Consider the following 16,863-nt stretch of genomic DNA (forward strand, 5'->3'; position numbering starts at 1 on the left):
ATAAATAACTATTTTGATAATCGGTAGTGAGCCGTTTTATATTCTCAGATTACTCAGATTTACTTTGGGAAACGTCTTGTACATCTGCGCCTCACACTTTGGTGTTTAATTTAAATGCTGAATATTTTCCTGCACCAATATATGGAGCGTTATCTGGCTGTGATTCGTCACATCACCTACCTGAGGCTGAGATGGTCAGAAATATAAGCATTGCATGTAGCTGCTCATATTGGTGCTGGTGTTAGGAACGGCAACACTGTACAAATAACTATTTGAATAGCACTTTTCAAAACAACTCTTTCAAGAGCTTTCCATAGTAGAAGAATAAAACCTTTAAGCATAAAATGGTAAAACAATAAAGACAGAATTAAAAGAAAAAAATGAAAAGCCAGATGAAATGAAATAGAAAAAATATATATCTGTGGTTAAAAGAAGGCATTTTAAAGCAAAGTAGTATTTTTATGCATTAGCCATATTTAATGTTAGTGGTTAGAAGTAAGGAAGTTGTGAGATGGGGGCAAGTAGCAGCATCACCATCCACTGTAGCATTCCCTGCTTTAGAGTCCAATTTATTATATTCCTGTAAAACATTGTACAAATCCATATAGGGGACCAATCCTCAATGTCGAGTTGTTTTTGCAACTGATGCCGATGCACTTGAACACAAAGCACTCAGTGCAGTTAAATGCAATTTAACTACATTTGTGATCATTGTTTAGTTTGAGTGCCAGCAGTTATACAGCTCCTCAAGGTCAACACAACTTCTATCCTTAATCTTAATACACAAGTTGGCATTCAGAGTTCAAGGGTCACATTTTCCTTCTACCAATAATTGGAGTAGTAATGCAATCGTGATCTTAAAAGCATCTTAAGACTAGGAGATCTGGTGAATCTAAAAGTAAAAAATGTTGACATCTATGATTATACAGGACCTGGTTAAGATCAACCGAACACTTGGAGCAGTGTCAAAAGGTGCCAAGTCTACAAATCGTATTAAAGAATTCCAAATCTTTAAGTCAAAGCACAAACTTGTCAAAAGAACACTCATCACAGAATCACTGAAAAAATACAAGTCAACCATAAAGTTAAGAACAAAAGTTTTACTTTATAAAAAAAAAGGCAAAGTTTTCAATGTCAAACATTACAGGCTGAAAGTAGCAGTGTCTGTATTTGAGTGTGGTGATGCATCACATGTACAGTGTTTTGTCATGTGTGGTTGTGGGATGAGGGGGTTAAAGTCCATTTAAAAAAAAGAAAATCTCGGTGACCATGTCCTGATGGGCAGAGTGACGTAGCAGCCATTGAGGCATGTGTACAGTTTGGCAAGGTCCAACATCTAACAAGAAAATAAAATAAATAAGAGTCAGCACACTTTAGTATTAAGTAAATAGATTAAACATTGAGTCCCATCTGAAAGAACGTACCTGAAGACATCCTGTGGAAAAGAGGCGTCATCGCAGAAGGGTCGGTTCATCTTTGGCGAGGTCATCACCGCAGCCATCCAGGACAGGACTTCTCCAGGTCGTGGTGTCCAACATGGACTACAGACACTTGTTTGCCGAAATAGCTAGTGTATGGTGAGGTGTTCACCCTAATGTTCTATCAAAAATCCCACTTTGGGCAAGCCATAAAGTCCTATCATTTCAACCAGCTGCCAGCTTCTCAAATAAGAGGCAAAAGACCACTTGTGTTTACACATTTACATGATCAGGGTTAACCACAAAGCTCCAGGCACCAAGTCAATCCAAGAAACAAATAACCCAAATAACAAAAAATAAATTAAAAAGCTGCAGCTGCTCACTCCTGCAACAAGAGGGTACTTGCACAACAGTCTTTAACATGAAGCCAAATTCTGTCTGATTTTCGAAACATCATGACTCCTGGAATTCAGCCCACAGAATAAAGGTTTTATTTAAAGACAAAAAGTTTGAACATTTGGCGCAACTTTCACTTAAATAATCCGAGTTGTCTCTCTGCCAGGTTTGTTTCCTCCTAAAGACAAGAAACGCGCTCTAAACCTACAATCTCATTTATGAAAGAAACTATGCAGGATAGCCCTGCATCCCTAAGGCGAGTAACGCATAGTTTTGCAGGGGAAGATAAAAATCCCCTGCTGGGAGGCCTCCCAACATGACGCGCAAAAAGACTATGAACACAAAAAGGTTCAACTCCTTTAGAGGGAAATAAACTTGGCAGAGTGAGACAAGTCAGCATCAATATTAAATTAATGGGTCAGGGGGGATGGGGGGGTTAAAGTCCATTTAAAAAAAAAAAAAATCTCGGTGACCATGTCCTGTTGGGCAGAGTGACGTAGCAGCCATGTGTACAGTTTGGCAAGGTCCAACATCTAACAAAAAAATAAAATAAATAACAGTCAGTACACTTTAGTATTAAGTAAATATGCATTAAACATATTGAGTACCATCTGAAAGAACGTACCTGAAGACATCCCGTGGACAAGAGGCGTCATCGCAGAAGGGTCGGTTCATCTTGGACGAAGTCCTCATCGCAGAAGGGTCGGTTCATCTTGGACGAAGTCCTCATCGCAGAAGGGTCGGTTCATCTTGGGCGAGGTCATCACTGCAGCCATCCAGGACGGGACTTCACCAGGTCGTGGTGTCCAACATGGAGTCCTCTGATCCAGGAATGTGCTGCAGCCTCCATCTCTTCAAAACAAGGAAGAATTTGATAAGTCACAAGAAAAAATAAACAAATGACAAAATCCTCAGGTAGCTCACCTGGTCAAGTGTGACAGGTCCTCGCATCCAGTCAGAGCTCACCGATGGATGCCCTCCCTAACCTATATCTGCCTTTCCTGTTCTACACTGACAGTTACAGGCAATCTTTGCCAGCCATTTGGTATGATGCTAACCCCAATGTCTTGGCTGGCTGCATGAAAAACTGTAAATCTCCCAGTTGCCCAGACAAACGTTCCTTCTGATTCTGTAGCTTAGCCACAAAAAGGTCCTCTGCTGAAACCCTCATTTTGCTAAGCATGAAATCAATTCCACTTTCCTGTCCTCAGATCTCATTTTCTCTCCCTGCAGCCTTTCAACAGCCATTGCTGTTGTAACATCTGCAAGAGGCAGCAGTTTCACAATTCAGAGCTTCTCGTGTGTTTAGCAAGATGTGGCACCAGAGTATTGACAAAGCAGACACCTGAAAATGCTTGACCCCAATTTAAACAAATGCTTCACCACCTACATGTGATGTGATGTGATTTACACTACAAACCTGTCGATTCCAATCCTTTGTTTCGGAGGAAGTTAAATGCATATCATGACAGGCTGAGTCACAAAATCAGATGGATCCTTGTCTGATTTTGGAAACTGCACAGCCATGGTATGCCACTCAGTCAGGATCCGTGGCCAGATTTCCTCACACACAGAGAAGAAGGGGAAAGACAAAATGCCTTACCATGTTACGAGTCGACTCAATTTACCTTGTTCTCTGTTGTGTGAAGAAGACCCAGCTCATAAAATCTTGACTGATTTAAAAATTGAGCACTTAAATCACTCAAACATCGATGCTGTTGGGTCATGCAGAGAGCTTGCGATCTTTTGCATGGTTTCCCAAACATTTAGAGGTCAGGTTACTGACCCCAAGAAGGTAAAATTCAATGATTTTTTTGCCCTAAACTGATGAACCATTTGGGTAAATTAGATCAAGCATTTAAAAGGTGTTTACATTGTTAATAGTCCAATGACACTTCTTACCCAACACATGAAGACGCAGTGAATCAGGATACGGCTACCTTTAGCAGATGCAACAGCAGCAGTGGGTGGTGGAAGGCTGCGGGGAGAAAAAAATTGATATGGAGACAAGTTGGAGGAATCATTTAATGCATAGCTCAACAAGAGTTAAAGCAGAGAGAAACTTCAGGGCAAGTCTACAAAAATCAGAGGAGGAACTTCGCCAACACATCTAAGAGGTAGCAGTTTCTCATGCAACCAACCAAGACATTGGGATTAAGCATCTTCCTAATGACTCTACAAGCTGCCTAAATTGTGGAATTTGAAAGAAAGTAATGGGTAATAATGGACTACAGACACTTGTTCGCCAAAATAGCTAGTGTATGGTAAGGTGTTAACCCTATGCTCGATCAAAAATCCCACTTTGGGCAAGCCATAAAGTCCTATCATTTCAACCAGCTGCCAGCTTCTCAAATAAGAGGCACAAGACCACTTGTGTTTACACGTTTACATGATCACTGTTAACCACAAAGCTCCAGACACCAAGTCAATCCAAGAAACAAATCAAATAACGAAAAAATTAAAAAGCTGCAGCCACTCACTCCTGCTACAAGAGGGTACTTGCACAACAGTCTTTAACATGAAGCCAAATTCTGTCTGATTTTCTAAACATCATGACTCCTGAAAGTCAGCCCACAGAATAAAGGTTTTATTTCAAGTCGTCCGAAAGATAAAAGGTTTGAACATTTGGCGCAACTTTCACTTAAATAATCCGAGTTGTCTCTCTGCCAGGTTTGTGTCCTCCTAAAGAAAAGAAACGCGCTCTAAACCTGCAACCTACAATCTCATTTATGAAAGAAACTATGCAGGATAGCCCTGCATCCCTAAAGGCGAGTAACACGTAGTTTTACAGGGGAAGATAAAAATCCCCTGCTGGGAGGCCTCCCAACATGACGCGCAAAAAGACTATGAACACAAAAAGGTTCAACTCCTTTAGAGGGAAATAAACTTGGCAGAGTGAGACAAGTCAGCATCAATATTAAATTCGATTTAAGTTAGCGACTACAAAAGGCTGATGGCAGTGCGTTAAGTGCCAACAAAATCCAGATCTAAAGTATATCATAACATTATCCATGGGCTGAATAACACCTACAATCTAATGTGACTACACTTGCATATAAATCAAAAGTTTAGCTTCATAATCAAATCAGGATCCAGTTATCTTAAAGCAATTACCAGTTGAGAATAAAAGGAAGACCTGCTCTAGCTCCTCGTAATCAATTACTACATTTTACAGCACTTTGAAATAACTTTAGACAAGCTACAGTAAACTTTGATGTATTTACTACATGATCAGCTTCCACGTTTGTCAACAGGCCAAGTTGCAACTATGATAACGAAGATTCAAGACAAAAATTTAATTTTTAAATCAAAGCCATTTAAAAATAAGGTACCAGAATTTCCTGCAGAAATCAGACGCCGCAAGACTAATCAACTTTAAAATCATCTATTTAAGTCGAGACTAACACACACACACACACACACACACACACACACACACACACACACACACACACACACACACACACACACACACACACACACACACACACACACACACACACACACACACACACACACACACACACACACACACACACACACACACACACACACACACACACACACACACACACACACACACACACACACACACACACACACACACACACACACACAGAGAACTTAGTAGGAAAAAGAGATCAGAAATTATAGACTGGCATGAAGACCAAGTACAGACATGACAGTGGCCATGAAGAATCAAGATTCAGGTCAGAGCAGGTATAGTAATGGCACAGCGGCCAAGCAAGAAAGAAAAACTGCACTTACCATTTGAAATTTTACTTTAACTAAAACGCAATCTAATTAGGTTGGACATGCAGATATGTCGGTGCTCCTCTTGATTGATGCTAAAAGAAAAGTACAGGTTAGTTCACTTACTGTGCATGGACGCAGAGGCACCCATGTTTGCCTATGTAAAATGACTATACGCGCAAGGCCAGACGTACAATAACACAAATAGACCACGAAGGCGCGGGCACAGTTAGCGATCATGGCCTACTTGCATTAAGGGACGTGTGGCCATACAAAGGCAATGGCATGGCTGCCATCCAAAGCCAGGTACTGTGTTAGTAGATCACCAGGATCTATTTTAACGTTCTAGGGCTAATGGTAGATTAATGGCCACGATGGAAAAGAGAAAAAAAAAAAAGGCACAACGGCCAAGAAGTCTAAGCCTTGTGACAGAGTGTATAAGGCACAACATTAATTTTATTCCTACCATCTAGCTTTAACTGTACACCAACATCCATTTAAACCTCATTTAAGATCTGGTCCTCCAACATCACTATATGTTAGTGCTAAAGAAAACAGTTCAAGTTGATTTTTTTTTCCCCCTTTTAGAAGTTAGGAAAGGCATGAGGGCCAGGACAGATCGACGCGGCGGCCGGAAGAGCGATGGCCCGCGGCCTGCGTAACAGCTGGAAAGTGAAAAAAGTGGCAAGGCAAGAAAACAACTCCATAGAGAGCCGTGTTCTTACCTTTGCATGTAAATTGTCAGTGTGATTTGGTAGTTAGCTGTGCGCAGCCAGACTAGCAAGTCAGTTGCAGACACCTAAGTACCATCACTTTAAAAAAACACAACAAAAAAGTTTTCTTTTGTTTATTCCCCTACTCTGCAAACCCTAGCACACATGGAGGCCAAGAAGGTAGCCCCCAGAGAAGAAATAAAAAAAATATGGACTCACCCTTTGTAGACGGACCTAAAAAGGAAATGTTAGTGCATTAAAACTTATCAAGCATCTAAGCCCTTCAAGACACCATATCTACTTTAATGTGAACTGCTGAACATAATCTTATTCTCAGACCATCTTAACTATTCAATCCAGGCATCTCAGTCACACACAACCCACTCATTCAGAGAGAGAATTTCAAACTCCATCAGTCACCTCATTCTTTCAAATCACTCACTCAGCAGTTCCACAAAAATATAACCAACAAGGACCAGATCAGACCACCCAATAAAGTGGACAGGAACATACAAAACCAACCTGTGGCAAATGCTCCATGTACAACCCTGAGCTATTTGACAGATGGGAAGCAGGAGAATAGAAAGAACGTGGCCATGTTGGACAAAGCAGAGAGATGTAGGCACAGCGGCCAAGAAAGAGTGGGGACACAGCGGCCACCCAGAATTAAATCATGACGCCTACTATTTGACGATCTTCATGAAGATCAATCTGGGGGGAAAAAAACAAACAAAAATAAAAGTTTGAGTCCAGTCTCCAGCCTTGACAATGTTCAAGTTCATACCGTTACAGGTGTAAAATAACTAGGTAAGGTGTTCTACAATGTGTTTGTATGAGGTACAGACATGGTTCACCCAGCCTGAGGGTGTATATAAATATATATAAAGACTCACTTTCAGTGTAAACATTGCTGCCAGCACAAATTCTATTCTAACAGTGAAATAAAGAAATTAACATAATCACAAGTGATGTAGAATAAAGTTGATTAAGATTTAAGGAATGCCTTTAAGTTCAAGTATAGAAATGTCAGTACTTCATATAGCCACACTCTTTAAAAACACAAAAACTTATATTATACATGTGTGATTAAATTAATATGATATGTTCAATGATGTAGTAAATTATCTCTAAAGGTATCACTCACCTTTTTTTGACAGCCTCAGGCTTTTGTATATGGCGGGTCCGACCAGGTCTCCGTGAGCAGGAAGCAGGTTGTTCCTTTAAAAAAAAAAAAAAGTATTTTAATGGCTACATTAAAAGTTTAGAATTATAAAAGACATGTATAACTCTGAATCTGTTTTAAACGTTTAACATAAAAAAACCAAATAAGTCTTTCTCGTGAAAAACTCAATAGTAATGACCATGAGTGGAACAGTGAGTTAACATAGCACAGCAACCATTTTAATTTGTTTATAGTCTTGTTTTGTCTATTTTGATAATGGATTGGTTTAAGTGTTTGAGTTTCAGATTTTCTTTATTTTGTTAAATGTGAATATTTCCTAATTTCTTTGCTCTATTTAAGCAATCATTGGAACCAAATAAATTTTAGAAGAATATAGTTGAATTTAGAAACAGTGAACATTTAACATTTTACGGACAAAATATGAAAATAAATCACAGGTTAAGAAAATAGACATTAGTTGCAGGGTCCGTGTACGTTTTGACCGTCTGTTTTTTCATTTAAACCAATTAACGAGAAAACAGAAATACCATCGTTGTTCGTTGTTTCGTTTTGAACCATAAATGAAAAAAAAGTTTTTCGTTTTTCTTGTCAAAATCTAAAAACGAGCAATGAGAAAACGGCCCGATTTTGGTTTTTGACTATATTTTATTTAGCCTTTTTTCCATTGAGGAACGAAGTGAAGGACAGGAAGTCAGGTGACCCAAAAGTAAAAGCAAACGCTTTAAAATAAAAGCCAAGAGGAGAGTAGAAACAAATAGCCGATAGACGATTAGTGACTCACTACCAGTAGGTGGCAGTATGAGTGTATTTAACTGTATACCTGGTTTGCTCTTAGGCCTGTAATTGTCCAGGTTATTGATACAGATGTATTGAATGATATTCGTTTCATCTGGTATTTGTTGGTTTATTTGCAACATTGTTAGACCTGTATACAGCATGTATTGTATCTGTGTGTTTTTTATCATTTCAGAGCCACCCATACCTCCATGAAGGGAAGAGGATGTGTTGATGTGTAGCAATAAATGAACTATTCGGACTATTGAAAAAATAAAGTGGCATTTGGTGTCTTAACAAACACCCTTCAGTTGTCCTGGCTTCACTTACCAGTTTTTCATCACTGTATCATATCATCATCATTCACCCTCAGCTCAGATTTAAACCTAGATGTCCTTCTGGCCTAACGCTGCCGTCATCTTCTAAGCATCACAAAATGACAATGTGTTATTTATTTTGATTTAATGACCATTTCACATCTGTAGATATTTACGTTCAGATACCAGATAGGATAAAGAGGTAGATGACTGATGACTGACAAAGCCACACCTGCTGGTCAGATTTAGTAATTTTTCAAATGATGTCTATTTATGTTCTCCCTTCACACTGCAGAGTATTATAAGACCAAACAATACATGTACACAGTTTCAGTGGCATGGATAAACTTAATGTTAACATAATCATAGCCTAGCACAAAATCAACATAAATTAAGCTATGGCCGCACAACACTGACTTGAAGGCAAAAGAAAGGCCATTTTCCAAGGCCCTTAAATAATATAAAACAGGCTTTAAATGCCAAAACTATCTAGTGATGTCAATCAGGCCTTCAAGCAGAATTAATATGTTCTGTGGCATAGGGTGCAGTTGCATTCTTACATCTGAGCACCGCAAACCAAAAACAATGGAAGTTGCCAAATATATCGTGAGCTGAGACAATACACCGACCAACATCTCAGATTGTTACGAGGTTAACATATTGACTCAAACCTTAAAAAAACCCCAGCCCATACGTTTTAGTTTGTCATATTCATCCCCTCTACTCAGGTTTGCATAATTCAATCACTTGTGTGTATTCAGCATATGCATCATTACCTCTATTAACCTCTGTAAATTGGACTTGATATGAAATCTTTTGATCACTGACAATTAAGTTTTTTTTTTTTAATATTCAAAACCAAAGACTAAGTGTATATTTACACCCGTGTGTGAGCACTTACAAGGAGTCATGTCGAGTGAGTGGCTTTAGTACAAGTCTAATTAACTTATGGATCAGGGTTAAAGACTTGTAGTTTTTAGTCAAAGTGTGCTTATAACCTAGCTTAGTATGTTCCCTATTTGTATTCTTTTGTCCATTTCCCATTTCATTTTGATAGCTGCCTAATATATCTTTAATCATACCTTTTCCAAAATTGGTAAGAATATGCATATTTTGCTCCCTTCACTCTATGGACAGCATAGACAATTGAAAAATGACTAAATCAGACCAGCAGGTGTCACCCTGTATCTGAACATATATATCTACAGGTGTGAAATGGTCAGTAAATCCACATAAATGACACATTGTCATTTTGTGATGCTTCGACGACGACAGCAGCATTAGGCCAGAAAGACATGTAGGTTTAAATCTGAGCTGAGGGTGAATGATGATGAAAAACTATGTGGTAAATGAAGCCAGGTCTACTGAAGGGTGTTTGTTAAGACACCAAATGCCTCTTTATTTTTTTCAATAGTCCATTTATGGCTACACAACATATCCTTTTCTCTTCATGGAGGTATGGGTGGCTCTGAAATGATAAAAACACACAGATAAAATACATGCTGTATACAGGTCTTCAAATCAGATCGATTGATTGCGCTTGTATTAGTAACGTCTTATTTTGAAAACCGGAAGTGATCTCGCTCGGTATCAAATTGGCGCTGACATTCTCAGTTGACTCCCAGCATTCACCGTAGTTCAACTACACGGGCGCACTTAAAAACGTTGGTGCGGATGGCTTGACCACGCAAAGACGAATGACGGCTCACTTGACCGCAGTTTCTGGCTTCAGACTAACCCTCTTACTCCCATTAAAAAGAACATAAATGTCCATTTTTTACGTTGTCCCAACACTAGCTTATGCTTCCCTTCCCGATCACAGGTACTCTTGTCTTGTCTTGTCCGGTCACAGGTCACTTCCGGGTCACGAAACTTGCATTTATCAAAATTGGATTAAACGGGAAACGCTCTTTATCCATTTTTCATTTCAGCACAAAATCGGAAATTGGAAAAACGAGTCGTTATCCGTTTTTTCATTTTGATTTTGTAAACGAATATTGAGAAAAAGTCGTTTTTTCATTTCTGGTTTTGTTTTGAAAAACTAATGAACGAATGATACACGGATTCCCCATTTAAACCAGTGATTTAACTTCTGTAACCTGATAAAACGGCTGCCAATTCAGATAACTGGCTGAACCAAAAGCTTGAACCAAAGCTGAAATTGAGCAACTAATAGCTTAGATAATAGTTAAGATTAAGGCCGAATTGAGCCGACACTGAGTCAGGGCAACGTTTGAGTCACCATTAAGATAACTTCACAAAGTTACTCACCATTCTGGACGGGCCACCAATCTGGACCAGGTCGAACACGCCACCCTGGGGCTGCTTGCTGCGTTTTTATACAGGAGCTGATGCACGCGGCGTCTGGCGTCACGCCTCTGTAGTTTTCTTTTTTTTTCTCTTGTTTTCCTCCTTTTTTGAGGTTTTCCCTCCTTCTTTTTCGAGGTTTTATGGCGGTTGGTGCATTACCGCCACACGTTCCCTCCCCCCGGAAAAGTTTTAGTAGCGACACTAGCGACACTTTTTTCGCGTCTTTTTTTTCGTTTCACGGCTCGTGCAGCTTCTCTTCGAAGTAACATCACGGATGTGTTGGCTGGAAGAAGATTAAATAAGAAGAGGAGGAGGAAGCAATCAGCGGTCATCAGCTAATTGAAAAACACCTGGGTGAAGACGAGCACAGACGCGCAGCTTGTGAACAGGCAAGGCAGGCAACTGCTTAGGGCCCCGAGCCGATAGGGGGCCTGTTTTTACCGAAATGTATAACAAATGTGCAGTGACCAGCCGTATCCCCGTCCCCCTTAGACAACAATGGGTGATTTGCAATGACATCTCAGTAGGAAACCTCCCTAAAGGGGCCCCATGTCAATCCCATCATCCCACCTCACGTTAACTTGTGTGAAGTTATCGTTCTGCAAGTTTGAATGAAGCTGAAGTAAAATGAAGAGGAACTATCAGTCAGGTAGTGAGAAGAGAAAGAAAAAAAAAGAGGATGAAGAAAAAGGGACAGTGGTAAGTGGCGCTGTTGGCGCAGATAATGGTCATAACATTAACAGTAAATGACTGCTGTGATTGAACGTGGACACAGACTTAAACAGCAGCTAACAGTAGCGTCAGAACGCTAGTAAAGGTACACAATGTATTGGAGTGATTTGGACAGAAAAACAGCTTTTTAAGTGTTTTAAGTGTTTAACTGTAACTAAAGTTGTGTAAGAGTTAATAGGTTGTGTTAAGCTATGAATGCTATGATAGCAATGAATAATTGTTCTGCCCAAGGAGAATAATTATAAACCTGTCTCTTATCGCTCCTCAGGATCATTTGTCACCACAAATAAAAACCGTAAGTCCAATATTCCACTTTAATTGATAACATATACCATGCCCTGTAAAGATTCTTTATGACAATATACACTGTTTTGTTTTGTTTTTTGTCATATCAGTTCCAGCAGCATCCACCTCCAGTGGAATAGTGGCCACTACACTTTCTGGTGGTCATGAGCGGGAAGAGACACCACAGGCACATCGAGCACCCACACCAAGTGATAATAGCGCCGACTGTGAGTTTAATGAATCAATACATTTTACTTTAAATAATAACATATACCATGCCCTGTAAAAATATATACCCTGTTTTTTTTGTTTGTTTTTGTCACATCAGTTTCGGAAACGTCCACCTCCAGCAGGATAGCAACTCCTACCCCTCATCATGCTGCATCACCTGCTACTACAACAGGTTTGACCACGTCGGAAGACCCGGCAGAATGGCCAAGTGTTGTGAACCCTGTCAGATTATTTATAACATAGTGGTGATGAACACTGGTCGGAAGGGCCCCCTGGGAATTTTTCTTGGCCCCAACAGACTCTAGAATCGCCCCTGGATGAGCAGGTGTGTTTGTGTGTCACCAATCAATCCTCTTTATGCTATATCCACGGTGTGTTTTATTCTGAAAATTGCTGTTTTAGCGTACAAGAACAGGTATTTTTATTTATTTTATTGTGAAATGTTTAGGGATCTGTTGTATTTTAGTGTGGATAGAAACAGGAAGTGACTTTGAAAACTGTGTGGTTGTATCTAAGCTTGGACAACAAAATGGTGACTTTTATTCTGAAAATTGCAGGGTTACGTTTAGTGTGGACAAACTTGTGTGAATCGAATCAAAAAGGGTGTTTGTGAAAGAACAAAATACATCAATTTATCCATGCAAAATTGAACCAAGAGCAACTAAAATTGGTGTAGAACCTTCAAGATCCTTGGAAAACCATAATACAGATGACAGTTGCTGTGGATTGCCAGTTTTTACATTACATTACATTACATGTCATTTAGCAGACGCTTTTATCCAAAGTGACTTACAATAAGTGCATTTAAACATTTGGGTACAAACAAGAGCTATAAGTAAGTAAGAGCTTCAAGTAAGCCAAACTATAAAGTGCTAGTCATAAGTGCGATGTATAAGCAAGTGATTTATTTATTTATTTATTTATTTTTGTTGCCGTCTTAGTCAAGGTAGAGTCATAAGAAATGTGTTTTTAGTCAGTGGCGGAAGATGTGGAGGCTTTCTGCTGTCGGGATGTCGATCCTCTCAGTGAGGGGGCAGCAAGCCGGTTTGCCGATGCAGAGCGGAGTGGGCGGGCTGGGGTATAGGTAGTTTCCCCATGTATCCCCATGTGAAAGGGAAGTAGCAGAGATCATAAAATCTTGAGATATTGAAAACTATTTTTGTTGCACCAGTAATCAGGTTTAGAACAGAAAAGAAAACATATTTTACTGATAATAATAATAATAATTATGATAGTTTGCATGTGAGAAGAAGAAATCAGCCTCCTCAAACGTCCAGTCAACTGTATCTACCAGGGTGGTGGTGGTTTCTGTCACTTTACCTCTTGTACCAAATATTGCTCTTACGACAACAATATGAACTTTTATCAACCTAATCCCCAGTAATGAATTTTGAGTCATTTGAACCGATGAGGATGTGGTACAATTCCTTCTTTTCAGAACCACAATAACTGCAGATAGCGATCTCAAATGCTCCTCAAACCATATGTCAACAATGTGGACGCTATTAAACCCAAGTGAAAAGGATGGGATGGTGTTTATTGTTATCTGTTTTCAAAAGCCCTTATAAGCGGAGCTTAAGACAGATTGTGGAAATCCGTTAATTCGTATATTGCCTTGTATGAAATCTCAGGATTTGTTGGAGGGGGATGAATTTAACCTGTAATAGCTTTACCTCAGCTGTGCACATTGTCGGAGATGCCGCACAGACAATACACACGATGTATAATTGTGAATAGAAACTACACAGATGTAACCCTTTTTTCTGAATGTACTGCTTTTATTTGTACTCATATCTGTTGAGTAACACTCTAATACAAATCTATTGGTGGAACTGCATACACACGCATGATTAATTTATTCATTAATGGGGGTAATTTAATGGGGATGTTAGTGCACCCATAACTGGTGACTTCTTGCTAATTTGCACAAGATCATATGTTGATCAAGCTTAATAGGAAAGTGACATCTGGAAATAAATTTAAGACCTAATCCTCAAGTTCAGAATGCACAAGTCTCCGGCCACATCAAAAACACTCATCTTTAAATCCAGGTTTCTAATACTGAGCAATCCCCTTTTCTCTAAAACCCTAACAATAAGGATCTTAGGAGCTCCCCACTTCTCATTTTATGCAGTGAAATCTGATTTCTTTTGGAGAAAGGAATAAGGCAAGATTAAACGAATCTGCCATCCTCCCTAACCTCTTCACAAAACTGCCCAGATTAGCTAGGAATTAAGTTTCAACCATTTTATGTGTCTGGTCCATAGAAGGGATTATAGTTTTACTATTTTTTTGCCTCCCAATTTCACTATAAAGGTCTGACACAGTGTTGTAGAGAGAGGAGAAGGAGAAGAACAGCTGAGGCTGAGAAGTGCTGTACGTCAACATCCTGTGATTATCATTGCTTGTGTATTTATTGGAATTTCATTTGAGATGGATCGACTGATTAGGATGGACGGACAAAAGTTTCCTTTCACTATTGAAAACATATTGAGCAAATATCCAAACGGCAACAGTGATAGATGGACATGTACGACAAGTGGTGCTGGACTAAATGAGAGTACAGTGAGTCCTGTTGGAGACCAGATAGAGACTGTTCATCACACCTGTGTGTGCTGCTGCTGCTGCTCCCACTGTGGAGACATACTCCGATCGGATTTCATACACGAAGGTGAGAGCGAACCACCAGCTCTGTCGATGCTTGTTTCGAAATAGGTTTTGTCATCTGTATCACTTTGTCTCTCTCACCCTCTGATTTCACACCAGACTTCCTGCCTGCAGTCTGTCAGTACGGATGGCCATCAGCAATACTCCCAAACCCATCGTGTAGGCAGGGAGAAGGTCACAGAGAGGAGCAGTTACCTGCTCAGGTGCAGAGGAGGACCAGACGCCACCGCACTATTTTCACAGAGGATCAGCTGGACGCACTGGAGGAGCTGTTCCTGCAAAATCAGTATCCAGATGTGAACATGAGGGAGAAATTAGCTCAGTGCACTCACTTAAGAGAAGAGAGAGTGGAGGTAAGTCAGTTCAGTAAATATCAGAATGTTCATGTGAGCATGGAATAATGGAATTGAATTATTTATTGTGTTTTTTATTTCATGCTTGTGTTAAGGGTGTGTCAAATGTGTTCCCCTTTATTTATAAACGGTCAAATGTGAAGCAATTAATTTACAGCTTAGGACTGTTTGTGTTTTTTCCAGGTTTGGTTTAAAAACCGAAGAGCAAAGTGGAGGCGTCAGAAAAGACTATCATTTGCTGTTGGAAATACAGAAAACTAAACTGTGTGTGTGTGATACAATTTTGCTTTCTGCAGTTGTTATGCAGGTTATGTTTTCAGCCACGTTTGCCTGTTCATCTCAAAGAACTCAAAAGTAAAAGGTGTATTTTGAGTACATGTTTTGAGATGTATACGTAATGACCCTATGGAGACATTTATAGATTTTGGTGGTGATCTGGAAACAGAAAGGCATTCTGGGTTTTTCAAAACAACCGTGTGAGATATGGGGGTCTCTTGACACTGTAGCAAACTGAAGGACCTCTGCATTCTCTGAGTGCTTTCTCTACTTATCTCATATGATAGCCAGATTTCTTTCTCCCACAAAATAAACAGACATGGTTTTTTTTTGTGTCAGTCAAATCATGTGACTCTCTTGGTAGCTGGCTTGTTTATTGAGTACATGATAGAAATACCAGCAGCATATGTTAATACTAATTGTGAAAGGTAAAATGAGTATATTGATTGTTCCAGTTGGGATCTGTTGTGGAAAAAAATACCCCCTAAAGAACAAATAAAGTTGTTATTGTTAATAAAGTTGCTGTTTTTTAAAGAAATGGAGGAGCTTCATTTTTTGCAATATACACTGCACAAAAGTTAAAGCACAACACACGCTGTGAACACTTCTGAGCAGAATTTCAATAGTTCACTGTATTTTGCAAGTTACAGGGTTATGTTTAGGAGGAAAAAGTGAAAACTCTCCTGCACTTCACGATGTATATGTGACAGATTTATTTGTCAGACATTTAAAAATAATGTCGGGTCAGCCTGGGTATCAGGAACTCATCAGGTCTCTTCACACAGTAATTTGTGCAGTTACAGGGTGATTTCAGGGGACAGATGCTGTATTGAGTATTGTGAAAACATCTCCTATTGTTTTAGCAATGCTCCAATGAACATACATAATTATATACTGTGAGTCTTTAGTCAAAAGGTAATACGTATAATTAAATAATACCTGATCAATTTGTTGATTGATTAATTTTTATTTTTATAATTAAGTATACAGTGATAAAAGAGTTTTTCGGTAGCCATGGTAACTGCTGTGTTGTATTAGCAAGGAATCCTAATTACACCACTATGTGTACAAGCAGAAACTGCAGGAGCTACTTGAGATGTGAAGAGCCACTTAATGATGATGCTTCTTCAGCAAATTTCTCAGGGTCACTAGTATTTTGTCCACTGAGCGGGGGTGTGAGGACTAAATTAGCCTCCACCTGCAGAAGGTTTCCAACTGAAGGCTCTTGTTAGCCACAGCCATCTTGAGCTGGTCTCGGCTGTTGCAGCTATCTCTCCAATGGCCTTCTTAAGTTCCTTGGGTGCAAGTCCCATTTTCTGCAAGAAATAGCACACCGATATATCAGGGAAACCACGGCAGCCAACTTCAATGGGAAATAAGGTTGCATGCCATCCTTTCAAATTAGCCTTATCAATCAAGTTCTGGTATTTGGCTTTTTTCAGTTGATGAGAGATG

General features: G+C 39.5%; 1 protein-coding gene and 1 long non-coding RNA gene across 2 annotated transcripts; one reads left to right on the forward strand and one right to left on the reverse strand.

Moving 5' to 3' along the window:
- Positions 1 to 1,085: 1,085 nt before the first annotated feature.
- On the reverse strand, positions 1,086 to 11,369 carry LOC131445787 (uncharacterized). Its single transcript, XR_009233849.1, has 6 exons — positions 10,826 to 11,369; positions 7,425 to 7,498; positions 2,739 to 6,991; positions 2,440 to 2,666; positions 1,425 to 2,347; positions 1,086 to 1,336 (listed from the first exon to the last, which is right to left on the reverse strand). It is a non-coding gene; the product is annotated as an uncharacterized LOC131445787 (long non-coding RNA).
- Positions 11,370 to 14,446: 3,077 nt separating this feature from the next.
- Positions 14,447 to 15,881, forward strand: LOC131445786 (homeobox protein goosecoid-2). The gene is made up of 3 exons (XM_058616445.1): positions 14,447 to 14,783; positions 14,879 to 15,132; positions 15,316 to 15,881. Exons 1-3 carry the CDS (start codon positions 14,546 to 14,548, stop codon positions 15,391 to 15,393), a joined length of 570 nt encoding a protein of 189 aa, XP_058472428.1. The 5' UTR covers positions 14,447 to 14,545; the 3' UTR covers positions 15,394 to 15,881.
- Positions 15,882 to 16,863: the final 982 nt, after the last annotated feature.

The sequence above is a fragment of the Solea solea genome, chromosome 19 (assembly GCF_958295425.1).
Source record: "Solea solea chromosome 19, fSolSol10.1, whole genome shotgun sequence".
NCBI lineage: Eukaryota > Metazoa > Chordata > Actinopteri > Pleuronectiformes > Soleidae > Solea > Solea solea.